Genomic DNA, 27,257 nt, shown 5'->3' on the forward strand with positions numbered 1-27,257 from the left:
CAGACACGGAAGACAAAGTCACCTCAAATCAGTTTTTATTTATGCTAATTTCTTCCCCACGTTGAGCAACATTTTACTGCTTTTCTTTTCTTTTTTTCTAGAAAACTTCAGTCCTTTGTCCCTGCTGGGAAGGGATGGGGTGGTGGAGACGGCTGCTGCGATTGGTCAGCAGGGGCACGGCGCGGGGGCACCCTGCTCCACCATCAGTCCTTTGCTCAGCAGGAACGCTTCCTGTTTTGGCTCCCGCCCTAGAAACTTCCTCAGCATCTCAGAGGCGTCCTGGGAGCCGCCGGGTCCCAGGATGTACTTCCTGTAGTCCAGTCCCACCTGGGAGACCAATCAGGAGAGAGGGATTCACAGTCAGTGCCTCTGTATCTTAAGGCTAACAGTTTCCCCCTGCTTCTTGTCTTTGTGCTAAGCTAGGCTAAACACCAATGTCCATCCGAGAGGCTTTTCCTAAATATCTTATTGATAACCTGTTGTTTATATATTGGCTTTTTTTTTGCACTCTTTCATACTATGTACTGCAACTGCAATGCACAAATGTATGCATTTACATTACATTACATTTCATGTCATTTAGCTGACGCTTTTATCCAAAGCGACTTACAATCATGTTACATTCATACACTGTAGAACAGCTACAGGGAACAACTCAGGGTTAAGTGTCTTGCTCAAGGACACATCGACTAGGGCGGGGATTGAACCGCCAACACCGATTGAAAGACGGACCTGCTAACCACTGACCCACAGTCGCCCTGTTGTTGTTGTTTAAGATTATAATATATATATATAATAATATATAATATATATTTTAGGGAAAAGGAGAAAACACTGAATGACAGAATGTTTAGAGTTGTGTCATTACATAGAATAAATATTACATTTGTCTTAACCAAAACAGATTGTCCATGTTTCGATACCTGATCATCACTCCAGTCTCACTTGTTGACAAACTATTTGAAATGACCATTGTCCCCTCAGCTGTCCTGACTAACATAACTGTTAGATTATACTAACAACTGGTCCAACATGCTCTGATCAGACCTGTGATCAATAACCTCATGTACTCGGATATTTTACTTCAGTAAAAGTACCAATGCCACTGTGTAGAAATACTTGGTTACAAGTAAAAGTCCTGCATTCAAAATATACTTGCATATTAAAGTTAAAGTAGAAAAGTATTAGTATCAAAATATACTTAAACTACTCAAAGTAAAAGTACTCATTATGCAAAGTGACCAATTTCAATAAATAATAATTGTTTATCAATTTGTTAAAGGTTTACTTCTTAAATTTAAGCCTGCAGATCAATACATTTTTATCTTTACCCACAATAACACATCATTTATTTATTTATTATATGTTGCATTGTATAATAAATGTAGTGCTTTGAAATGTACAATATTATAAGTATTAAGTACAAATACCTCGACATTTTTACTCGGGTACAATACTTTGTAAATGTAATTGAAAGCACTGCTTGTTGCTTGTTAGTCAGTTTGTTTGAGAAATCAGCTGACGTGTTTCCTACCCATCATACACTTCACCTGGTGATTATTCTCTCATTAACAACATTAATATCTTTGTTTATCTTTCTCTTCAGCTGACCTTCGGGTTCATGATTCCCTCCTGTTTGAAGCGAGCGAAGAACATGTCCATGGAGAACACCTCGCTCCACAGGTAACCGTAGTACTGAGCATCGTAACCGCCGGCCAGGTGCCCGAAGGTCGCCGGCATGTTGGTTCCTGCAGAGACGGAGAGGTCAAAGGTCAATACATGTTTAAGGGACATTATTCCAAAATTAAATATCAGAGTTGTTTTCTTAGTATCTGTATATTAGAGTCTTCCAACCACTCAACGTGCTTTAACACTACATGACATCATTCACCCATTCATACATTGATGGGAGGGGCCACCTGCCCATCAGGACTAACTAGCTAACACACACCGTAGGACACATGGATATGGGCTAGCGGAGCCGGGGATCGAACCGCCGATCCTCTGATTGAAGGACGACCCTGCTCACCACTGAGCCACAGTCACCCTGGCAGGCAACAATGGCTGTAGTTCCAAAGTGGGCCACTAGGTAGAGCCCCTTTCTGCCTGATGACATGGACTCAGACCCGAGGGGCCACACGCTTTCTTTATATACGCCGCAGTTAAGTCGGCGTGAGGCGACGTCATCGTGGCTTGGTCATGTGCATCTGTACTTTTTAAACTAAGGGGCTCATCAGACCTTCACAGATACTTCACTATTTACATGTCTAAGGGTTTTACAAAGACGGGCAATTTGCTTTTAATTGCTTTAGAAAACCGGACGTCATCAAAATGAACATTTGAGTCAGAACTTTCCAGTGTCTTTATAATGCATATCATTTGTGACCCCTTTCTTTACAGGGCTTGATAAAAGGTTATAAAGTCATTTATGAATAGGAGATATGAGTATATAATAACAATCCCTCCTTGGCATAGTGGAGGATGGTTTATGGGGTTTTGCCGGTTACACTCGTCGTCTTCTTGCTTCCTCGCGGTAAATTACACGTTTTGAAGAACAACGGACGGAGTATAAGCAAAGCTGCTGCCAATAACAGCAACACTTGTTGAGAGATGCCCCTGATATTTGAAAGCTGCGTGTTTGTTGTGTTCTCTTCAAGTGCAGAAGGATGTACGTATGTGAAGCGTTTCTAAAGTGACCTGATGAGGCAGGGATTCCCAGGACCTCCTGACAGAGGCGTCCGTACTCCTCGGCGGCGTCCAGTCCGTTCCTGGTGTGCAAAGCCTGGTCCACTTTAGCGAGGATGATCTGCCTCAAGTTGAACAGACCTGCGGGAGAGTCCCGGTCGGCGTTAGCGGTTTGTGTCTCAAAGCGATCGAGATGGAGTGCCGGTAGAACCCGTACAAAAGCGCCGCTTCCTGTGCGGTACTCACCGGTGTTGGCAAGGCGGGACTTGATGAGTTTGTCGAGCAGCTCCTCTGGGATGGCGTTGCCAGTCTTGTAGTGCTTGGACATCCTCTGAAGGGGCTCCCGCTCCCAGACCCAGTTCTCCAACATCTGAGACGGAGCCTCCACAAAGTCCCGCTCCACGTGAGTCCCGCTGAACATGGCGTAGTCCGCCTGCAAGCAAACACGCACACTCTAAAGCGGCCGACAGGAAGTGCACTGGCTGCCGGACCGCTACACTGAACCCTGAGCTGAGGTGCTTAATTAGGTTAGCGGCTCTGCCCTGATCGTTGTCAAACTCATCAGTTAACCCTCATCCAATCGATCAAATCGGGGTTCTAACCCGCCGTGTTACTTGTGTACAAATTAGACACACGACTGTTAGGAATCAGCTACTTGTATTAAAAAAAAATATTTAAAACTGAATGATTTAGACAACAAACAGATTTGAAATATTTGTTGTCGCAAAAGAAGAAGAAGAATGAAATTAATCAAATTCAGTTTCTTCATTATACGAACAGTGTTGAATGACGAGAGGAGAACACTGTTGAACTTTCCTGTCCAGAAATTCAAGAGGTTTAAACTGGGACTTGTTCAGCTGGTATTCCACCAGTGCCAACCCTACACTAACCTTCTGCTTCTACTGGGAGCTTTGAAGAACAGCTTTCCCAAAGCAACACGTTGCCTGTTAATTCCAGCTCGCTTCAGGCTGCATTATTGTGAAAACACTGAAACAGGAAGCATGAAAGAGCATTCAGACGTACAGAGCGGTCCTCTCGGACCCCAGTCACTACAGGTGAAGGGTCACCACTGTGGTACCTCGGCGCAGAGCTGGTGCATGACGTGTCCGAACTCGTGGAAGTACGTTTCCACCTCGTCGTGCTGCAGGAGGGACGGGGCGTCGGCCGTCGCCTTGCTGAAGTTGGCCACCATGGCCGCCACCGACATCTGGCGGGTGCCGTCGGGCAGCAGACAGCCGGGCTGCAGGCCGAAGCAGGCGGCGTGGCCGTACTTCCCCTCCCTGTGGGGGGCAGATGTGAGAAGAGACACCTCCGCATTTAGTAGGAGGAGTAAGAAGACAAAGAAGAGGGGGAGGGAGAGAAGGAGGAAGCAGATGAGGAGGAAAAAGACAAAGAGGGGCGAAGGAGGGGGAAGAGTAGGAGGAGAAGAGATGGAAGAGGTGATAGGGGTGAGAAAAGGAAAAGAAGGAGGACGTAAAGATTCAAGAGGCAGACCAGGAGAAGAGGAAGGAGATGAAGCGGAGGACACCTGGAGACCCGCATCTAAGTATCCCCCGTAAATAAAGACGGTCCTCACCTGGGGAAGAGGTCCAGGTAGAACTGGCCGACCACCTGACCGCTGCTGCGGTCCTTCACACAGTACAGAGTGACGTCCGGGTGCCACACAGAGGCCCCGTCCACCAGCTCGAAGGACAGACCCAGCAGCTCCTGGTAGATGTCCAACAGGCCCCGAGTCACCACCTCCATGGGGAAGTACTCCTTCAACAGGTTCTGATCCACTGCGTACTGAGACTCCTCCACCTGAGAGGAGGAAAGACAAAAAGGGGAGGGAGAAAAAGAGACACAAAGGATCAAGAGGGGAGGAGGACCAGGAAGAGGGAGAAGACGAGAAGATTAATTGATTAATTAAAACCTGAGTAATTAACTTGTTTACTTTTTCCCTTTAAACACAATTAGAATCTTTAAAAAAAGTCAGTACAAACTAAACCAGAAAATAAATGTAATGAACTTTTTCTAACTTCCATTATCCCTTAAATGTGCTGTGTCAATCATAAAAAAGACGTTAGTCTGTCTTTTTGGAGGAGGACCTCTGAACGCCCCCAGCAGCAGCTCTTACCTGGGTCATGAAGTAGCGGGTGTCCCAGGCGTGCAGCTCCCCGTTGAAGGGCAGACTCCTCTTCTGGCACTCCTTCTCCTTCAGTTTGAGGATGACCGAGCGCTCTTCGTCGCCCAGGGGCTTCAGCTTACGGGACAGCTCCTCTGAAACAACACGGCCGAGTCAGGAGGAGTCCTTTCCCTCCTGCAGGTGACGCATCACCGAGTCAAGAGCCCACGCTCTTCTGACCTCGTGGTCTTATAAAAAGGAAGATTGTCTTCGTTCGATTCTTTTAATGAACACCTTTAGGATTTTTGTTTTTTTAGATTTAGCATCTTTCTGATGGTCATGCTTTATGGGGCATCTTCTGGTTGTGTTTCTTGTCTGTTGTGCTCTGTGAACTGTCTATTGTTGTCTATATGGATTTTTGGTGGCAAATGAGTTTCCCCACTGGGGATTAATAAAGTTGTCTAATCTAATTGTCTGATCTAATTTCTCTGGTGTCTGTGTCACTGTTTACTTTTCATCTGCAGTGTAAAGAAAGACATAAAAGTCTGATGTTGAATGGAGAATTGTGGTGGTGAACCCTCCGTATTCTTAGACCCCCAATTCTCTAATAGTGGAGTGCTCATCGCTCATTTTTAAACCCTTGACGCTGGTAATGGTTCTTGACTCAACACTGGTAATGGTTCTTGACTCAACACTGGTAATGGTTCTTGACTCAACACTGGTAATGGTTCTTGACTCAACACTGGTAATGGTTCTTGACTCAACACTGGTAATGGTTCTTGACTCAACGCTGGTAATGGTTCTTGACTCAACACTGGTAATGGTTCTTGACTCAACACTGGTAATGGTTCTTGACTCAACGATGGTAATGGTTCTTGACTCAACGCTGGTAATGGTTCTTGACTCAACGCTGGTAATGGTTCTTGACTCAAAGCAGGTAATGGTTCTTGACTCAACGCTGATAATGGTTCTTGACTCAACGCTGGTAATGGTTCTTGACTCAACGCTGGTAATGGTTCTTGACTCAACGCTGGTAATGGTTCTTGACTCAACACTGGTAATGGTTCTTGACTCAAAGCAGGTAATGGTTCTTGACTCAACACTGGTAATGGTTCTTGACTCAACAATGGTAATGGTTCTTGACTCAACGCTGGTAATGGTTCTTGACTCAACACTGGTAATGGTTCTTGACTCAACACTGGTAATGGTTCTTGACTCAACCCGGATAATGGTTCTTGACTCAAAGCAGGTAATGGTTCTTGACTCAACGCTGGTAATGGTTCTTGACTCAACACTGGTAATGGTTCTTGACTCAACACTGGTAATGGTTCTTGACTCAACACTGGTAATGGTTCTTGACTCAACACTGGTAATGGTTCTTGACTCAACGCTGGTAATGGTTCTTGACTCAACGCTGGTAATGGTTCTTGACTCAACACTGGTAATGGTTCTTGACTCAACACTGGTAATGGTTCTTGACTCAACGATGGTAATGGTTCTTGACTCAACGCTGGTAATGGTTCTTGACTCAAAGCAGGTAATGGTTCTTGACTCAACGCTGATAATGGTTCTTGACTCAAAGCAGGTAATGGTTCTTGACTCAACGCTGATAATGGTTCTTGACTCAACGCTGGTAATGGTTCTTGACTCAACGCTGGTAATGGTTCTTGACTCAACACTGGTAATGGTTCTTGACTCAAAGCAGGTAATGGTTCTTGACTCAACACTGGTAATGGTTCTTGACTCAACAATGGTAATGGTTCTTGACTCAACGCTGGTAATGGTTCTTGACTCAACACTGGTAATGGTTCTTGACTCAACACTGGTAATGGTTCTTGACTCAACCCGGATAATGGTTCTTGACTCAAAGCAGGTAATGGTTCTTGACTCAACGCTGGTAATGGTTCTTGACTCAACACTGGTAATGGTTCTTGACTCAACACTGGTAATGGTTATTGACTCAACACTGGTAATGGTTCTTGACTCAACGCTGGTAATGGTTCTTGACTCAACGCTGGTAATGGTTCTTGACTCAACGCTGGTAATGGTTCTTGACTCAACGCTGATAATGGTTCTTGACTCAAAGCAGGTAATGGTTCTTGACTCAACGCTGGTAATGGTTATTGACTCAACACTGGTAATGGTTCTTGACTCAACACTGGTAATGGTTCTTGACTCAACACTGGTAATGGTTCTTGACTCAACGCTGGTAATGGTTCTTGACTCAACGCTGGTAATGGTTCTTGACTCAACGCTGGTAATGGTTCTTGACTCAACGCTGGTAATGGTTCTTGACTCAACGCTGGTAATGGTTCTTGACTCAACGCTGATAATGGTTCTTGACTCAACGCTGGTAATGGTTCTTGACTCAACGCTGGTAATGGTTCTTGACTCAACACTGGTAATGGTTCTTGACTCAAAGCAGGTAATGGTTCTTGACTCAAAGCAGGTAATGGTTCTTGACTCAACACTGGTAATGGTTCTTGACTCAACAATGGTAATGGTTCTTGACTCAACGCTGGTAATGGTTCTTGACTCAACACTGGTAATGGTTCTTGACTCAACACTGGTAATGGTTCTTGACTCAACCCGGATAATGGTTCTTGACTCAAAGCAGGTAATGGTTCTTGACTCAACGCTGGTAATGGTTCTTGACTCAACACTGGTAATGGTTCTTGACTCAACACTGGTAATGGTTATTGACTCAACACTGGTAATGGTTCTTGACTCAACGCTGGTAATGGTTCTTGACTCAACGCTGGTAATGGTTCTTGACTCAACGCTGGTAATGGTTCTTGACTCAACGCTGATAATGGTTCTTGACTCAAAGCAGGTAATGGTTCTTGACTCAACGCTGGTAATGGTTCTTGACTCAACGCTGATAATGGTTCTTGACTCAACGCTGGTAATGGTTCTTGACTCAACGCTGGTAATGGTTCTTGACTCAACACTGGTAATGGTTCTTGACTCAAAGCAGGTAATGGTTCTTGACTCAACGCTGGTAATGGTTCTTGAATCAAAGCAGGTAATGGTTCTTGACTCAACGCTGGTAATGGTTCTTGAATCAAAGCAGGTAATGGTTCTTGACTCAACACTGGTAATGGTTCTTGACTCAAAGCAGGTAATGGTTCTTGACTAAACGCTGGTAATGGTTCTTGTTGCAACGCGCGCGTTTCTCTGCAGATTATCGGAGCCTGCATGTGTAACAGGTCGTGAAGACGCTCACCCAGGAAGCCGGCCACCTTCTTCCCCGTCTTGGCCATGTTCATCTCCAGGACGAAGTCGGCGTGTGTGGTGAAGCCCAGCGTGGAGCTCTTCTGAGCCCGGAGCTCCACCACCTCCTTCAGGATGGCCGAGTTCTCCTGAAAACACACGAGCGCAGTTTAGCCCTTTCATGGATAAACCCAGTTCACCGCTAGGGTGTGTCCACCTGTCACTTCTCAGTGACGGCATCGCGTTAACAATGTTGATAGAAATGGTGGACAAAACCACTCAAATGTGTCCTAGTACAAGTGAATCTGGAACAAAAACAGCATTTAACATAGCTGTGAATGTTTTTTAAAATACTGCTTCTTGAGAAACTTTGGTCTTGAAAGCAGTGAAACACTTCCCCCTTCAGTTTCCCCAGATCCAAATTGGATGTCTTTAAACTGCATTTCGTGTTTGATGACAAGTAGCAGCCGACTTTGAGAATCTGAAATGAGTTATTTAAAGAGTTGTCGCCTAATTGTTTCATTCAAAAGGTTCAACGTTCATTAATTGTCATTGTCCAGCTCTGCTCTAGAAGCCAAGGTCCTCCACTCGGATCACGGTGCGGGATGTGAACCCTGCTCTCAAAGGATTTATTCCATCTGAACCGCCGTCTACCTCCCGCTCACCTCTTTGCAGCGGGAGTTGAAGGCCTCCTCCAGCTTCCGGCGGGTCTCTGGGACGAAGCACTTCTTCATGGTGGGGAAGTAGTGAGGGTACTTCAGGGTGACCTTCAGCGACTCTCCGTCCTTCTCCAGGGAGCTCAGGAAGTCCTCGGGGAGGCCGCCTGAAAAGCGACACCACCACATGGGCGCACGTTAATACACGGAGAGGGAGGAGGGGCGAGACCAGAAAGGGGGGCGGTCTGAGGGCTCGGGACTCACCCAGCTCGTCTCTGGTGAAGGACAGACTGGTCGTGTCCTCGTTCAGGTTCTTGTTGAAGTCGATGCAAAGGTTGCTCAGCTTCTTTTTGATGGTCTTGATCTCCTGTCAAAGCAGAGTCAAATATTAGATCTGATACAACACGGGGAGTTGAGAGACACACCTCCATAATATATAGATTTAAAGTCATCTATAAAGCCCACTCTGATCTGAAAACACTTCATCTGACTGGTTTCTCTTAACCGGCCATTCCATTGACTTAAATACGTCTGGTGTGTTAAAGCTTCGTAACCACAAGAAGAAGCATCTGTTCCATCTTGTTACACCAACAAAACGGGAAGAAAGGAATGCTGGAGGGTTCGAGCTCGACATCCTTTTCTGACCCTTTTGTTTATGGTGAGTGTTGTCAACAAAAACATTCAAATATTTTTAACAAACGAGATGACAGAACGAGATGAAAAAGAATACCCCCCCCCCCATAAAAAGTGTCAATAACAATAATATCAAACAGAGAGTTGATTCTCAGTGAAGCATAAAGAGTAATAATGAGGATGAATAATTATAAATCAGGCCACCTGTTGTGTCTCTGTGGGCAGGTGCAGGCCGTTCCTCTTGCCCAGCTTGATCAGGCGCTCCATGTACCGCTTGGACTCTGCAGTGAGGCTTCTGCCGTCCAGCTTCTTCTGTAGACGGAAACAGAGAGACATGAGAGCAGGAACCCAGGGGGAGAATGAAACGGGTCCAAATGTCACCGGAGAGGCTGCAGATCCTGGATTTAAGAGGAAATGAGGAGGTACCGGTACTCAAAACATACAAAGTTGACCCTGACTTTCAAGAAGCGGTCAAAGAACATCAGCGACAGATTGTCACAACAATTTAGGAGCTGCCCCGCCCAGTTTGGTTCAACGCATACCCAAGATTCACTCTTATGTTAGTGGAACGTGCTCCCGTCACGAGTAACGAGTGTTACCTGTTTACATTCAGGTTTACCTGTAAGTCCAGGTAGTTACAGAATGTGTCTGTCTGTAGTTAACGAGTGTTACCTGTTTACATTCAGGTTTACCTGTAAGTCCAGGTAGTTACAGAATGTGTCTGTCTGTAGTTAACGAGTGTTACCTGGTTACATTCAGGTTTACCTGTAAGTCCAGGTAGTTACAGAATGTGTCTGTCTGTAGTTGTTAAAGAGTGTTACCTGCTTACATTCAGGTTTACCTGTAAGTCCAGGTAGTTACAGAATGTGTCTGTCTGTAGTTAACGAGTGTTACCTGCTTACATTCAGGTTTACCTGTAAGTCCAGGTAGTTACAGAATGTGTCTGTCTGTAGTTAACGAGTGTTACCTGCTTACATTCAGGTTTACTTGAGGCAAATAAAAGGGAAGTTAGAAACTGTCTCCATTGAGCGAGTGTGAACGAGAAATAACTATCGACATCTCTTTATTCTTTGCATTAATATATATTATTACAATATATTTTTCTATTGAATGGTATATATTTGACACTGAACTAGTTCATCTTTATCTCAGTGATAGTGTCCAAATGAGCATAAAATATCACTAAGACCCTCAAATTATGTCTCTTGTGTTCATCATATACTGAATGAAGCAATCTATGAACTGTCAGAAACAATGGACATCAGGGGCCCACGAAAAACACAAACGTGAGCACACATTCACCAGGGTGACACTCCCCTTTGGGGCTTAGCCCCCCCTTTCTTGGAATCCTACAAACGCCCCTGCTTTGTCATGCCGATTTCTGGAGGTAATTGGGACGAGCTGTCGTGTTTTATAAATGTATTTTAGATAGTCATACATTTGGTTTGTTTGAGATCATTAGGTTATATTTGTTTTGTTTGTTTTTGCACGGCCTGAATTGAGCTCCCTGTGAAGTTTCATCACCGTATGCTGCAGTCTGCCCCAGAGGCTGCTGGGAGCTTGTTCACGTTGCGTCTCGTCCACCTCCAGACGAGGCGCAACACCAGTTTTCCCTCCTGTGTTGTCAAACCAACTTTGGGGAAAGTTTAAGGAAGGTTTCAACTCGGTTGTGAGTTTACCTCCGAGTAACACTTGCTGGTGTTATTTATTTTCACTGTTCAGGGAGTTTGTGAAATATGACCTCTGTTGTTAAAACCTGAGTGTCACATGTCCAAATGTGACACTCAGAAAAGATGGGAGGAAGAAACCCATCAAGCACTCATCTCTCCATCCCTCTCTCACCTCCAGGGCGACAATCCTCTGGTGGACGTCCTCCCTCATGCTCATCTCCACGTCGAACTCAGACAGAAGCTTGTCGGCGTCGGTGCTCGCCGTCCGGACCTCCTTACTGGAAGAGACGTGCTGCGGGAAGTCCAACATGTTCCTTTGGACTGAGGGGCGGGGGAGGGGGAGGAGTCAGGACAGGGGAGACAACACAGCGTCAGAGTCAGTCTACTCGATTTCATGCACATTTTCACAGGATCAACTCCATTTTCATTCTTCATTAAATAGATCATTTAACCCCTTTGATTTACTCTTTAAAACGTTAAACGTCCCCATCACAGTAACCCCATTCTGAGGTCTGGTGCGCGCGCCAGGAAATGAAGGCGAGTGGGTGGTGGCCGTGCACCGGATTTTAACTTAGACCAAACCGACACAAATAGTTTGCCGATTAAAGCACAATTTACACATCTCAGGATTTTACACTGACGGACGATTTGTTTTCTTTAGATACTTTAGAAACTCGAAGGTCCTTAAAATTTTAATTTGCGTAAATATTTTGCAGGAAATTGGGCCTTTGCGTCTTTGTAATGCATTTATGACTTAAACGGGCTTGTATAAAGTTGCCCATGAATATGTCTTCCTGCTTCTTCACAGTGCGTTTTGGGGGATTTTCATGTTTTTCCAGTTGGAATGGGCAACCGTCAAAAATAACCTTGGACATGCTCTCGTTCATTAATCATAAAACACTTTCGTATGAACTGAAGATAAAATCAGGGCTCAGGAACGGTGTTGGTGTCCCTCCTGCAGCAGCATGTTGGAGGTGTTTTCGGGTTTTCAACTGCCTCCACACAAAAACTCTCTATTGTCACAGCGGCAGCTGGTTCAGCTGCTTTCTCTGCAAACTGCTGACGAGCCTTTTCATCACATTCTGCCGATGCGGAGCTTCAATGCAGAGCTCACAATGGACGACCGGCCCGACTGTCTGGGCTCAGGTCGCGCTGCGTACGAAGCCGCTTCAGCATCCAGGGCCATCGTCTGTCAGCGGCAGGAGGTTCATTTAATTAAATAATGAAATTAATTTAAAATCTCTGCTAGCCAGTGACGTTAATGTTCCCGGTATACAGCAATATGTACCTATAACTCTGATGTTCTGTATTTCTATTGATGTTCAGACTCAAACCGACAGTGAATGTATCTACTGACAAGTATTGTGTTCACCATGAACACACACACACACACACACACACACACACACACACACAGGAGTTTATTTCTGACACACCTGCCATCCTCACAGGATGAATCCAGATGTGGATTCATCCGCCGCTGAAAATAGTCCACAATAAATGCACTATTTCCTCCTGATGGTTTGATAAAAACTACAGTGACCAGCTGTGTTGGGAAATTACTGAGCGTCTTCAGTAGGAACCAATGGGGTTGGAGTTGAGAGCCAGAGACAGCTCTCACACATCTGCAGGTTCGAAATGTAAAATAATGAGCACAACTTGTAGTTCATGTGAATTAGTGGTAGTTCAACTTAAAGTGTATGTCTTTTTATTAGAAATTGTTGATACTCTGACTGTAAAAGGAGACTATTATATTGTATATCAGCGGTCCGAGTTTATATGATAGCTCTTGCTAAAGTTGTTATATAACTTAGTTTTTTGTTATTATTGTTAGTATACCCTTTATGTTTACATGTGTGCAGAGGTTTGTATGTACTGTCTAATATAACTATGACAATAAATACAGAAAATGAAGATATGTATAATAACCAGTTGGTTTCACTTGTCTTTGATCTTATATGTTTTCTGAAAAACTCTAAATAACTATGAAAATATATAGTGATTTTTTTAAATTTCCTGGCTTTGGAAAAAGAACCGATGACCATCATTAGAACCCATGAGCTTCAGCTTTGAGAGAGGCTGCCAATTGGTGGACACTGACCGGTGTACTCGACCTCTACGTCAGCGAGGGCCTTCAGCGTGTTCTCGAACGTGACGTCGTCGAGGTCCAGCGCTCCGACGGCGTCGTACACAGTCTTGGTGTTGGTGATGAGCTCCTCGGAGAGCTCCTGGATCTGCTCGGGGTTCAGGTCCCAACGTAGCCGGTTCTCTGCGCAGACCGGCACCACGCTGCCAAACACCACCTCACCTGGGACACCAGGACAGGTGAGCAGGAAGCAAAAAGGACCGGTCAGCGATGGAAGAGGAGGTCAGATTTACACTTTAAAGTCCTGCATATTCAAAGTATACAGAAAATGTCCCCGTGTCTGCTCTACTATTGTATCCTTACTTTATTATTACTCATGCATTAATGTAAACAACGAATGTTACTGAATTAATTTAAGGTGCAGTTTATTTTGAATTTTGTGTCGGACTGCAACTAATATACTAACTAGTAACATTTTAATCAGTAAAATACCAAAAGTAGTACCTGCATAATGTACTTCAGGTATCATTATTAAAAGTGTTACTTATGATGTATCTCATTGGAATATTATTTCACATGAACACATAAGCTGCATGTTTTTGTCACAGCTGGTTTAGGTAAGAATCATTTTAATTATTGTACATATATATATATAAAAAACCCACAATCTCCGCTGTCAGTCAACATTGCTCAACAGTTTGTTAGCTCAGTGAATAAGCAGAGTGAGCTAACATGCTAACGATACACTAACAGGGAGAAGCGACGCAGAGCTGCAGAGGAACGAGCCACCATCATAACTCAGCTGGTTTATTTTGGTGACTAAATACTAATAATGCTAACGCGTCTCGTGCGTTTTAATCAATTCACTGGTAAAAGCCTGACGTTACAGCACAACAGCTAAGCTAGCAAACGTCAGGGCTAAAACTAGCTCAGACAGACTCAGTGATCAAAGCTAATTAAATCTAAACGATCACAGACACGCTCAGAGAGGAAACATGGCGGATACGAAGGAGCTTTTACATTCAAATGATTCAGTCACATAAAAAAAAAACACGTTGCACACAGCTCACCTGTCGGCCCCATATTTCAGGTATTGAATGAAGGTTCGCTCGGTCCGTGTGGTGAACTGTCAGGCAGCCGTGTGCAGCTCGACCTGGCTGCTACAGAAGAGGAGTTACACTTCTGGTCAGACATTTCAAAATAAAACCCGACACGAGGAGCGTTTCTAAAGCAAACCTAACACCACCAAACGGATTTCCTTTTTTTTAAAGCAGACATTTTTTTAAATATATTGTATTATAGCATATGTACAGTATTATATTATAAAGTAATACTATCACATTGCGAACATATTAATTTACAAGTAACAGTTATGCATTAAACAAGTACAAAATATTAGCATCAAGACTGTATTTAAGTACCAAACGTAGCCAATATGCAGAATGACCCAGAATAATGTGTGTTATGTTATATTATATTATTTTGTATTGCATCATATATATCATGCATCATAGTAAATCACCGGATTAGAATAAATTAACATGTACATTGCATGTTGAGTTGCATATTCTGCCAATTAGCATTTTAATTCCCTTCCCCCTGGGGATCAATACCGTTTTAAGTCAATTAAATATATAATCACACATCATACTATTATTTGTATTGTATCAGAATCTGCAAAGTAATTACAATACAATAAAGAGAGCGAGAGAGAGCGCTTACTCTGAAGGCTTGTTTGCCAAACTTCTGGTGTTCTCCGGTTGGTTTTGCTGGTAACTTTACGCCGGAAACCAGCCACGCGAGACACCACACCGGCGCCTACCCATGACGACGTAACTCCGCGTCAAGCTAATTAGCTAGCTGAATGACGGCTACGATTACTCGAAGGAGCGGGGCTAACGTCAACTTATCCGTTACCGGGCTAATCGACAACTGAAGCACAGAGACAGCTGGTAGGAAAAGCGCATTGCTGTGCCTGCGTGTCAGATGAGGCAACATGATATGTTTCTTATACGGCAGCCAGGTTGCAGTCAACAGAATGTGACCAGCTAGCTCGCTAGCCGTTAGCATCGTGCCGTTGTAGTTTTGAGATCACGTCAGGCCAAGCCCCTTTTTAAAAGTCCGTCAGTGCAACATGGCTTTGCTTCTTGGTAACATTGCACGCCTTGAGACATGTAAGGGGCTCCCAACCGATCTCCAATTCGGCGTCCGCTAAAATACACCAATTCACGCTTAAATAACTACTGTTACTGCTTTTAATGGCGGGTTTGACCATTGTTATCGCACGAGACAGGAGACGTGTAGTGGCAATCTGTTGTGCCCATCTGCTGTAAGATAACTGTTTGCCGAATGTACTTACAAGATAATGGCTTTCGGCCACAGTCCCTAATATCATACCTACACTGCTATGCCTGCTGCTGATACGCGAAGCCACGTTAAATTGCCAGAATGTTGATAAGGGATTCGTGTAAACTTTATTTATAATAAATCTCTACAGTGGACCGAACCATACACAAGCGTACACAGGTTTACTTTAGGGAAGGAGGGGGTTGCTGCCATGCTAGCAAGCTAAGCTAAAAAGTAACCCGCTAACTTTGATAATTGAAGATGAGTCCAAGTTCAGAATGACCTCTCGTCTGTGGTATGAAAGGTCCCACAGCTAGCTGGCCTTGTACGTACACGGGGTTCCTATCAGTTGTTGTCAGCTTGTTCGGTCACGACTTTTCAAAACCAAGATGGCTAGTGTTAGCTGGCAGGCGTTAGCATTACTAAGACAGTCATGCCAAGTAATATTTAGCTTGAGTTTCTAGAATGTTCTGCAAGCTAATGCTAAAGGAGGCTGGCTGTACTGGGAGTAACAATAGTCTCTCTCTCTCTCTCTGTGTGAGACACTGGTAGGGAGAATGTAGTATATGGATCCGCACAATGTAATTTAAGTGTTAAAAGTACAAATGACTCACTGTGCAGTTAGTACATTGTAGTAGAAGCAAGGCATGAGGGGGTGGTAAACTGTAATTTATAAAGTAGCTAAAGCTGTTAGAGAAATGTAGTGAAGTAGATGTCTAAAGTCAAGTACAAGTGCCTCAGAGTAATTGTACTGAGTTACATTCCACAATTTCAAGGAGGTACATCTAACTTGACACAGAGTTCAAGAATACCAAAAGTATTGATGTTTGTTTTTTTCATCTACGTGACAATGACATGACAACTTTGTTAGCCAGCCGTTTTTCCCTTCATCTTGTTGCGTTGACTTTACAGGGTCTCTCTCCCTCAGTGACCACAGTCTGAGCCTCCCTCGCCATGACAGACAACAAGCGCCTCGCCTTCTCCATCCTCCAGTTCCTCCATGACCAGCTCCAGTCAGGGAATCTGACCTCAGGCGCCCAGGAGAGTCTGGAAGGTGAGTCCTCCGCCAGCAACAGGAAGGGGCAGATGTAGACAGTTCCAGGTGTAGACCTGTTCTTTAGGAAAGGGAACCTTAAATTACGTTATCTGGCGTTATAGAGAAATATTACAGGGGGGCGGAGGGTGATTTCAGGGGGCGGGCCGCCACCCTGATATAATGGTAGGGGAAACACTGAAGTATGTGTGTGTGTTGTCCTGCAGTTGCTGTTCAGTGTTTGGAGACGGCGTTTGAAATCTCGACTGACGACCAGACCCTCGCCGTCCCAATGACGTTACCGGAGATCTTCGCCTCAGCCACAGACCAGGTAATAATAAGCCGGTGTGACTTGGACATGGGAAATCTAAAATGTATACAAGGATACAAATCGTGACAGGTGGAGGTCTTTCTGGATGTGTTTTTGTGGACACAATGAAGTATTTAAAACCGGGGATGTCTGACTTATTCTCTCTCTGTGTGTGTGCGTGTGTGTGTGCGCGTGTGTGTGCGTGTGTGTGTGTGTGTGCGTGTGTGTGTGTGTGTGTGTGTGTGTGTGTGTCAGCTTCCAACCGAGTCGCAGGTCAACAACAACTCTGCTTCTCCACCACCTCTGAACTCCCTCACCGAGGAACAGAGAGACGAGGCAGAGACGCTCAAAACCGACGGTGAGACGTCAAACGACGAGGAGGAAACTTCCTCTTATCTTTAGAGTGGCTACTTTTGGTTTCTGTCCCGGATTTCATTCGTCGGTAATGAGTGATGTGTTTTGATCCGCAGGTAACGACCAAATGAAAGTGGAGAACTTTGCGGCTGCTGTTGAGTTTTACTCAAAGGCCATTGCCATGAACCCTCAGAACGCCGTCTATTACTGCAACAGGTCAGTGTGCCGTCATCAAACGCTTCAGTTCAAGAGCTTTAAAAGTGTCGACCAGGAGGGGTAGTCAACTAAAACTCAGCGAGGTCCAGTTAGAGAGAATTTCCTCATGCAAAAGTCTGGAAGATCACAATAATTAAAAATGTGCACTATATGATTTTGTGCCATATGTATTGAAGTAGTCAACCGTTGTATTAACCTCATGTACAACAACTGTCAAATGACCCAGAAAGTTCAATTGAATAATATCTAAACAATGTTTATTATTACAGATTTCCAATTGAACTGGTTTATTTATAAATAATACATACTCTAATAATAAATACATTATCTTCTCTTATTTCAAGTAAAATAAAGGCTGGATTTAAAAAAAAAAAAAAAAAAAAAGTCAATCAAAAGAGCCAAGATTTTATATTCTGGTCATCTGAAAAGAGAAATGTGTGTGCAGGGACTTTATCTGTGGTTATTAAACCACTTGTTTCAGCTCATTTATGCTCTGTTAACATCATTGTTGGCAGGTAATTAATGATCATACGTTTGATCAAAAGATCTGTGCTGTGTCTCGTCGTGGCGCTTCACATCGCTGCTTTGCATATTGCTGAACGTATGATGCATACTGCTTTTGAACTGGTTGTGGGAATAATAAACATACAAGAGTCGGTCCATTCTTGGTTAACGGCTCTGGTTAAGATGTCCACGTTTCTCTTTGGAGCGCCAAGTGAAATAACTTCTCTGACTCATGTACTTTTTTCAACTATCAGGTCTCCTCTCCTTTGTGTGTGAACTTGGCACTCGATTCGAGGGCGGTGCTTAATGGAATACACACATGTGATTGTCTGAGTAGCATCACGTGAGAGGATTTTCAACTCAATTGGTCGTGTGTGTTTCCTGGACAGAGAGCCGTAGAAGCTAGAAAAGCTGCGCCGGTTAAATAGAAATGATCCATGAAAATTAAATAATTCTCAATTATCTGTCGGTGTCTGGGTCCAGACCCGGACCCCTGGTGTAGACCAAACCCCTGCACCCCGTCTTACCTTGAACAACAGTTTGAGTCCCCTTTCTTCTCTTTTGCAAGTTATAGATCTCTTTAAAACGTACAAACAACAGACACGGGTAATCTCTTGTACACAAGTCATTTACCGGTGTTTTGAAAATAGCGTGTCACAAATTGATGTGTGCTACGGTGTCAAATAATTAGTTGTTGGTTACTGTTGTGTTATAAAGTTAGTCATGAGTGAGACAGGTGCGCAGTTAATGAGGGTTACTTCTCAGTATACAGATACATCCAGTCCTACTTCTTTAAAGAAAAAGAAAGAAGGTATTTAGGTCATTCCTAGTTTTCAGGCAACATTCTTGACTCTAAAAGCAACCTGTTTGTGCTGTAATCCAAGGAAGCAAATATGAACTACAACTCAGGATCATTGGACCTCAGAGAGCAGCTGCCTCACTGTGTGTCGGTGGGTGGACTTGAGTCAAGAGGAAGAAGAGAAAAAGGAATGAGATCATCACACTGAAGTGCTTTTAATGTGCATTAACACTTGAATTACGTTTTTTCCAGATCTATATGACATTTGTCTTTGTATAAAATGTGTCGCAGGGCCGCAGCGTACAGTAAACTAGGGAACTATGCCGGAGCGGTACAGGACTGTGAACAGGCCATCGGCATCGACCCAAACTACAGCAAAGCCTACGGGAGGATGGGGTAAGCCTTCTGTATAAACTCTCTTCTCCTGAAATGCAGCAGCTTCCTCCGTTGGCTCTAAATTGCCTTCTGTCCTCTAGCCATATTAAATGCACCATAATGAAAGGAAGGTTCAGGGGTGTAATGTCCCAAACACAATTTGATTCGGCTTGCTGTGACAAATTGCAGAGCCTTCACGCACAATAAGTGGTGATGTTACGCACCCTCGCGCTGGAGACACTATGGCGACCATAAACCCGGCTTTGGAAATATATAAATGAGTCAGAAGACAACACAATTCAATATAGAGCATCAGAAGTAAAGCATGAATTGATTCTTAAGAGTTGAGTGTCCTGATGTGTCACTGTTTTTCAGTTTGGCTCTGGCCAGCCTTAACAAACACACAGAAGCAGCAACTTACTACAAGAAAGCTCTGGAGCTCGACCCCGACAACGACACGTACAAAACCAACCTGAAGATCGCGGAGGAGAAGATGGAAACGTCCAGTCCAGTAAGAACAGAAGGAGAAGAGGAGGACGGCTTTTCTAAACCGGTGATGCTGTTATGAGTCTGTCCTTATCTCTCTTTCTATCTCTCAGACAGCAGGGATGGGTGGAGTAGATCTGGCCGGTCTGCTCAGTAACCCCGGCTTCATGAACATGGTGAGAGCTCATACTCTTTCTCTTCTTCTGTCACCATCATTGAAAATATATTCAGCACAGATGGGAGGCGTTATAAGAGAGCTCAGTGCGTAAGATGAGATGAGAGAAACCTATTGATCCCGAGACCAGACATTTGGTTGTTGCAGCAGCACAAAGACAGAAATAAAATAATACTTAGGGAGGTCAAATTAATAATACGGGCTGATACAGCGATGGGGCTCCTGTGTGGAGGGTTGTTGTCTCTCTGAACCTGGTGTAATGAAAATGTCTCAAAACTAAATGATGGAAAGAAGAAACAGTTGGATATTGATTTCAGGAGGAAGAAGGAGGAGGTCTCCCCAATGATAATTGCGGGTCAGCAGATAGATTGACATAATATCTTGGTCTATCTGGACAGTAAATTAAACTGGAAAAAGAGCTCAGTCAAGGCTTTTTTTCGTCTTGAGGAAGCTTAGATCTATTTATATCAGCAGAAAGCTTTTTCATGTTTTATTTGTCCTCTTCTGTGCTCTGCTGGGGGGTGCGGCATTACTGCGGATGATAGAGGTTCACCTGTATTTTAGCTATTCTTATTTATTTATTTTTAGTTTTTAGGATGTTTTAATTATGTGAAGTGTCTTTGAATATTATGAAAAGCGCTATATAAATTAAATGTATTATTATTATTATTACTACAGAAAAGAGAACAAGGGCCAAGTTAAAAGCTATTGTTTCTTTTGATGGTGTTTCTAATGGACTCAGAAGTTAATTCAGTGAGCGACTCAGGATGATTCAGTGTCCTACTGAACGACTCAGAAGCTCTTTTCTTCCAGTAGCATTTCGCTTTTTTTAAAGAACACCGTTTGTTATGGTTTTTTAGATTTAGCATCTTTCTGATGTTTGTCCCTTGGCCGTCGTTAGGCCTATTTAAAAAAAAAAAAAAAAATGTAATGAATTAAATTAAACTTGTTTCTCACATGAACACATTATTTATAACTCTAACATGCTACGTGCGTGCGTTCTGGTTTGTATGTTTTCTCCCCCTTCAAATTACAATCAAATAAAATAGCCCATCATCATACTTAACTATATAATCCCCGGGCATTAGGACCTTAGGGAGGCTGCTGCACTGACCTCTCAACGACAGACAGGAGTTTAGCTCAAAGTAAATGATGCACAGAGTGAACCTGTAAGTCCAGGTAGTTACAGAATGTGTCTGTCTGTAGTTAAGGAGTGTTACCTGCTTACATTCAGGTTTACCTGTAAGTCCAGGTAGTTACAGAATGTGTCTGTCTGTAGTTGTTAACGAGTGTTACCTGGTTACATTCAGGTTTACCTGTAAGTCCAGGTAGTTACAGAATGTGTCTGTCTGTAGTTGTTAACGAGTGTTACCTGTTTACATTCAGGTTTACCTGTAAGTCCAGGTAGTTACAGAATGTGTCTGTAGTTGTTAACGAGTGTTACCTGCTTACATTCAGGTTTACCTGTAAGTCCAGGTAGTTACAGAATGTGTCTGTCTGTAGTTGTTAACGAGTGTTACCTGGTTACATTCAGGTTTACCTGTAAGTCCAGGTAGTTACAGAATGTGTCTGTCTGTAGTTAACAAGTGTTACCTGGTTACATTCAGGTTTACCTGTAAGTCCAGGTAGTTACAGAATGTGTCTGTAGTTGTTGACGAGTGTTACCTGGTTACATTCAGGTTTACCTGTAAGTCCAGGTAGTTACAGAATGTGTCTGTCTGTAGTTGTTAACGAGTGTTACCTGGTTACATTCAGGTTTACCTGTAAGTCCAGGTAGTTACAGAATGTGTCTGTCTGTAGTTAACGAGTGTTACCTGCTTACATTCAGGTTTACCTGTAAGTCCAGGTAGTTACAGAATGTGTCTGTCTGTAGTTAACGAGTGTTACCTGGTTACATTGAGGTTTACCTGTAAGTCCAGGTAGTTACAGAATGTGTCTGTAGTTGTTAATGAGTGTTACCTGCTTACATTGAGGTTTACCTGTAAGTCCAGGTAGTTACAGAATGTGTCTGTAGTTGTTAACGAGTGTTACCTGCTTACATTCAGGTTTACCTGTAAGTCCAGGTAGTTACAGAATGTGTCTGTCTGTAGTTAACGAGTGTTACCTGGTTACATTGAGGTTTACCTGTAAGTCCAGGTAGTTACAGAATGTGTCTGTAGTTGTTGACAAGTGTTACCTGGTTACATTCAGGTTTACCTGTAAGTCCAGGTAGTTACAGAATGTGTCTGTCTGTAGTTGTTAACGATTGTTACCTGCTTACATTCAGGTTTACCTGTAAGTCCAGGTAGTTACAGAATGTGTCTGTCTGTAGTTGTCAACGAGTGTTACCTGCTTGCATTCAGGTTTACCTGTAAGTCCAGGTAGTTACAGAATGTGTCTGTAGTTGTTAATGAGTGTTACCTGTTTACATTCAGGTTTACCTGTAAGTCCAGGTAGTTACAGAATGTGTCTGTAGTTAACGAGTGTTACCTGCTTACATTCAGGTTTACCTGTAAGTCCAGGTAGTTACAGAATGTGTCTGTCTGTAGTTAACAAGTGTTACCTGCTTACATTCAGGTTTACCTGTAAGTCCAGTTAGATACAGAATGTGTCTGTAGTTGTTAAAGAGTGTTACCTGTTTACATTCAGGTTTACCTGTAAGTCCAGGTAGTTACAGAATGTGTCTGTAGTTGTTGACAAGTGTTACCTGTTTACATTCAGGTTTACCTGTAAGTCCAGGTAGTTACAGAATGTGTCTGTCCGTAGTTAACGATTGTTACCTGGTTACATTCAGGTTTACCTGTAAGTCCAGGTAGTTACAGAATGTGTCTGTCTGTAGTTGTTAACGAGTGTTACCTGTTTACATTCAGGTTTACCTGTAAGTCCAGGTAGTTACAGAATGTGTCTGTCCGTAATTAACGAGTGTTACCTGCTTACATTCAGGTTTACTTGTAAGTCCAGGTAGTTACAGAATGTGTCTGTCTGTAGTTAACAAGTGTTACCTGCTTACATTCAGGTTTACCTGTAAGTCCAGGTAGTTACAGAATGTGTCTGTCTGTAGTTAACGATTGTTACCTGCTTACATTCAGGTTTACCTGTAAGTCCAGGTAGTTACAGAATGTGTCTGTAGTTGTTAACGATTGTTACCTGTTTACATTCAGGTTTACCTGTAAGTCCAGGTAGTTACAGAATGTGTCTGTCTGTAGTTGTTAATGAGTGTTACCTGTTTACATTCAGGTTTACCTGTAAGTCCAGGTAGTTACAGAATGTGTCTGTCTGTAGTTGTTAACGAGTGTTACCTGGTTACATTCAGGTTTACCTGTAAGTCCGGGTAGTTACAGAATGTGTCTGTCTGTAGTTGTTAACGAGTGTTACCTGCTTACATTCAGGTTTACCTGTAAGTCCAGGTAGTTACAGAATGTGTCTGTCTGTAGTTGTCAACGAGTGTTACCTGCTTGCATTCAGGTTTTCCTGTAAGTCCGGGTAGTTACAGAATGTGTCTGTCTGTAGTTGTTAACGAGTGTTACCTGCTTACATTCAGGTTTACCTGTAAGTCCAGGTAGTTACAGAATGTGTCTGTCTGTAGTTGTCAACGAGTGTTACCTGCTTGCATTCAGGTTTACCTGTAAGTCCAGGTAGTTACAGAATGTGTCTGTCTGTAGTTGTTAACGAGTGTTACCTGCTTACATTCAGGTTTACCTGTAAGTCCGGGTAGTTACAGAATGTGTCTGTAGTTGTTAACGAGTGTTACCTGCTTACATTCAGGTTTACCTGTAAGTCCAGGTAGTTACAGAATGTGTCTGTCTGTAGTTAACGAGTGTTACCTGTTTACATTCAGGTTTACCTGTAAGTCCAGGTAGTTACAGAATGTGTCTGTCCGTAGTTAACGAGTGTTACCTGCTTACATTCAGGTTTACCTGTAAGTCCAGGTAGTTACAGAATGTGTCTGTCTGTAGTTAACGAGTGTTACCTGCTTACATTCAGGTTTACCTGTAAGTCCAGGTAGTTACAGAATGTGTCTGTCGGTAGTTGTTAACGAGTGTTACCTGCTTACATTCAGGTTTACCTGTAAGTCCAGGTAGTTACAGAATGTGTCTGTCGGTAGTTGTTAACGAGTGTTACCTGCTTACATTCAGGTTTACCTGTAAGTCCAGGTAGTTACAGAATGTGTCTGTCTGTAGTTAACAAGTGTTACCTGCTTACATTCAGGTTTACCTGTAAGTCCAGGTAGTTACAGAATGTGTCTGTCTGTAGTTGTTAACGAGTGTTACCTGCTTACATTCAGGTTTACCTGTAAGTCCAGGTAGTTACAGAATGTGTCTGTCTGTAGTTAACGATTGTTACCTGCTTACATTCAGGTTTACCTGTAAGTCCAGGTAGTTACAGAATGTGTCTGTAGTTGTTAACGATTGTTACCTGTTTACATTCAGGTTTACCTGTAAGTCCAGGTAGTTACAGAATGTGTCTGTCTGTAGTTGTTAATGAGTGTTACCTGTTTACATTCAGGTTTACCTGTAAGTCCAGGTAGTTACAGAATGTGTCTGTCTGTAGTTGTTAACGAGTGTTACCTGGTTACATTCAGGTTTACCTGTAAGTCCGGGTAGTTACAGAATGTGTCTGTCTGTAGTTGTTAACGAGTGTTACCTGCTTACATTCAGATTTACCTGTAAGTCCAGGTAGTTACAGAATGTGTCTGTCTGTAGTTGTCAACGAGTGTTACCTGCTTGCATTCAGGTTTACCTGTAAGTCCAGGTAGTTACAGAATGTGTCTGTCTGTAGTTGTTAACGAGTGTTACCTGCTTACATTCAGGTTTACCTGTAAGTCCGGGTAGTTACAGAATGTGTCTGTAGTTGTTAACGAGTGTTACCTGCTTACATTCAGGTTTACCTGTAAGTCCAGGTAGTTACAGAATGTGTCTGTCTGTAGTTAACGAGTGTTACCTGTTTACATTCAGGTTTACCTGTAAGTCCAGGTAGTTACAGAATGTGTCTGTCCGTAGTTAACGAGTGTTACCTGCTTACATTCAGGTTTACCTGTAAGTCCAGGTAGTTACAGAATGTGTCTGTCTGTAGTTAACGAGTGTTACCTGCTTACATTCAGGTTTACCTGTAAGTCCAGGTAGTTACAGAATGTGTCTGTCGGTAGTTGTTAACGAGTGTTACCTGCTTACATTCAGGTTTACCTGTAAGTCCAGGTAGTTACAGAATGTGTCTGTCGGTAGTTGTTAACGAGTGTTACCTGCTTACATTCAGGTTTACCTGTAAGTCCAGGTAGTTACAGAATGTGTCTGTCTGTAGTTAACAAGTGTTACCTGGTTACATTCAGGTTTACTTGAGGCAAATAAAAGGGAAGTTAGAAACTGTCTCCATTGAGCGAGTGTGAACGAGAAATAACTATCGACATCTCTCTATTCTTTGCATTAATATATATTATTATAATATATTTTTCTATTGAATGGTATATATTTGACACTGAACTAGTTCATCTTTATCTCAGTGATAGTGTCCAAATGAAATAAAATATCACTAAGACCCTCAAATTATGTCTCTTGTGTTATCATATACTGAATGAAGCAAAACTACAGAGCAAATTCACACTCTGATTGAACCAATCTATGAACTGTCAGAAACAATGGACATCAGGGGCCCACGAAAAACACAAACATGAGCACACATTCACCAGGGTGACACTCCCCTTTGGGGCTTAGCCCCCCCTTTCTTGGAATCCTGGATCCAAGAAAGGGGGGGCTAAAATAAAATCTGGATCCTTGTAGTGTGTTTCTTGTCTGCTGTGCACTGTGGTCTGTGTATGTTGTCTATGAGTATATTGTTATATATCTGTATGAATCTTTGGTGGCAAATGAGTTTCCCCACTGGGGAATAATAAAGTTTTCTAATTTAATTAAATCTAATAATGTAGTGTCCTACAGCAACACTCAGTAGTGTGAGGTCAGAGGTCAGAGAAGCTTATGGAGGACTGCTTCCCAGTGTCTTACTGTCCATCCTGTTTGAGCCCTTCCAAAGTGTTCTTGAACATCTAAACATCTGTCTCCCTGCAGGCCTCCTCTCTGATGACCAATCCACAGGTTCAGCAGCTGTAAGTTGATTTCAGGTTTTTCGGCCAATTTCTTCCTCTGGTGTTTTGTTGAGGGTAACTTCCTGTCTCCAATCTCTCTTAGGATGTCGGGGATGATGTCGGGAGCATATGGCGGGATGCCCGGAGGAGGAGCAGGACTAGGCGGGCAAGGAGCAGGACTAGGCGGACTAGGAGCAGGGCTCGGCGGACTAGGAGCAGGACTAGGCGGACTAGGAGCAGGACTAGGCGGACTAGGAGCAGGACTAGGCGGACTAGGAGCAGGGCAAGGAGGAGGACTAGGAGCAGGGCAAGGAGGAGGACTAGGCGGAGGACTAGGTGGAGGGCAAGGAGCAGGACTAGGTGGAGGACTAGGAGCAGGGCAAGGCGGAGGTGGACCAGGTGGAGGACTAGGAGGAAGTGCGGCGCCCGCTGGAGCCGCCACTGGAGCAGCTGCTGGAGCCGGAGATTTATCGGGACTGATCCAGGCGTACGTACCTCAGCAGAGGGATCGTACCGACATTCATCTGTGTCGTGGCCGGTGGGCTGCAGGGTGAATAAAGTATCGGGAGGTTGATCATGTCCTGTGCTGTCGTTTTTTGTGCAGAGGTCAGCAGTTTGCTCAGCAGATGCAGCAGCAGAACCCCGAACTCATCGAACAGCTGAGGAGTCAAATCCGCAACCGAACGCCCAGCGCTGGAAACGAGGAGCAGCCGTGACACTCGGATACCGTAATCTAATTTGTTTTGAATAATTTTTTATGTTGAACAAACCATGAACATCAACAGTGATGCATCAGACGGCTGGTTGGGACGTTTTCTTAGTACAGGCCCGGCCACTTTACCTTAAAAAATGTGTACGATACATAGGCAGGAATAGCCAGGGATAATAAATGAGTAATTGATTGTTGTGCTCTAAATATCTCAGACTATCATGATGAAGCAGTATTAGTTATAAATAAAGAGGTTATTAATGTTAATCTTTCTGTCAATGAACGTAAAGAGGAAGACAGCAGATAATCTAGCTGCATAAATAAAAAGGGGTACGTGTTTATTATTGTCTAATAGAAATAAATCATATTAACCGCCATCAGACCAGCACCTTGAACCTGTGTTGTCCCCAAATTAATCCTTTTTATTTCACTGCAGAGGTTTTCTGTTTACTTTTACTGATGGAACTAATGACGGTTGTTGTTGTTGTTATTATTATTATTGTGCTAGTGACTAACGTGTGACTTCCTGTCTCTGTTTCAGGTTGGACAGGTTTGCGTGTGGATGAGAAGAGCTGATATGGATCATTTAGAACTCGAAGGACTAAAAGGAGTTTTTTGTTGTTTTGTTTCCCCATCACTGAATAATTCCTGCACGAGGGAACGAGGATCTCCAACCGCTTCGTTCAGGAGCCACGTCACCAAAAAACACCCACTTCCCGCAGCTCTGTGTGGTTTTTATGAAGAAGATTTTGACATTTAACACTTAAGTGTCAAACACAGATTCATTCTAATAAACAAATACTGCTCTAATAGAATCTTGTATATTAAAACAACAGAGTTTAAAAGCA

The 27,257-nt window shown here is 43.3% G+C and overlaps 2 protein-coding genes across 5 annotated transcripts; one reads left to right on the forward strand and one right to left on the reverse strand.

The window, feature by feature from the left end:
• Positions 1-18: 18 nt before the first annotated feature.
• Positions 19-14,892, reverse strand: thop1 (thimet oligopeptidase 1). Its single transcript, XM_034531488.1, has 15 exons — positions 14,770-14,892; positions 14,118-14,207; positions 13,063-13,269; positions 11,134-11,282; positions 9,496-9,603; positions 8,923-9,025; positions 8,668-8,825; positions 8,016-8,151; positions 4,802-4,944; positions 4,262-4,485; positions 3,764-3,965; positions 2,932-3,118; positions 2,698-2,826; positions 1,612-1,748; positions 19-327 (listed from the first exon to the last, which is right to left on the reverse strand). The coding sequence occupies exons 2-15, from the start codon at positions 14,128-14,130 to the stop codon at positions 166-168; spliced, it is 2,058 nt and encodes a 685-aa protein (XP_034387379.1). The 5' UTR covers positions 14,131-14,207; positions 14,770-14,892; the 3' UTR covers positions 19-165.
• On the forward strand, positions 14,831-27,257 carry sgta (small glutamine-rich tetratricopeptide repeat (TPR)-containing, alpha). Of its 4 annotated transcripts, none has more exons than XM_034531489.1 (12): positions 14,831-14,999; positions 16,306-16,447; positions 16,654-16,757; positions 16,992-17,094; positions 17,207-17,306; positions 18,901-19,005; positions 19,360-19,495; positions 19,584-19,646; positions 25,684-25,721; positions 25,804-26,187; positions 26,305-26,428; positions 26,951-27,257. In XM_034531489.1, the coding sequence occupies exons 2-11, from the start codon at positions 16,348-16,350 to the stop codon at positions 26,414-26,416; spliced, it is 1,245 nt and encodes a 414-aa protein (XP_034387380.1). In that variant the 5' UTR covers positions 14,831-14,999; positions 16,306-16,347; the 3' UTR covers positions 26,417-26,428; positions 26,951-27,257. The 4 variants fall into 4 exon arrangements, with proteins under 4 accessions (XP_034387380.1, XP_034387382.1, XP_034387381.1 ...); XM_034531491.1 differs by having other exon boundaries at positions 14,851-14,999; positions 16,322-16,447; positions 26,951-27,221; XM_034531490.1 differs by lacking the exon at positions 14,831-14,999 and adding an exon at positions 15,818-15,941 and having other exon boundaries at positions 26,951-27,219.

The sequence above is a fragment of the Cyclopterus lumpus genome, chromosome 4, assembly GCF_009769545.1.
Source record: "Cyclopterus lumpus isolate fCycLum1 chromosome 4, fCycLum1.pri, whole genome shotgun sequence".
Taxonomy (NCBI): domain Eukaryota; kingdom Metazoa; phylum Chordata; class Actinopteri; order Perciformes; family Cyclopteridae; genus Cyclopterus; species Cyclopterus lumpus.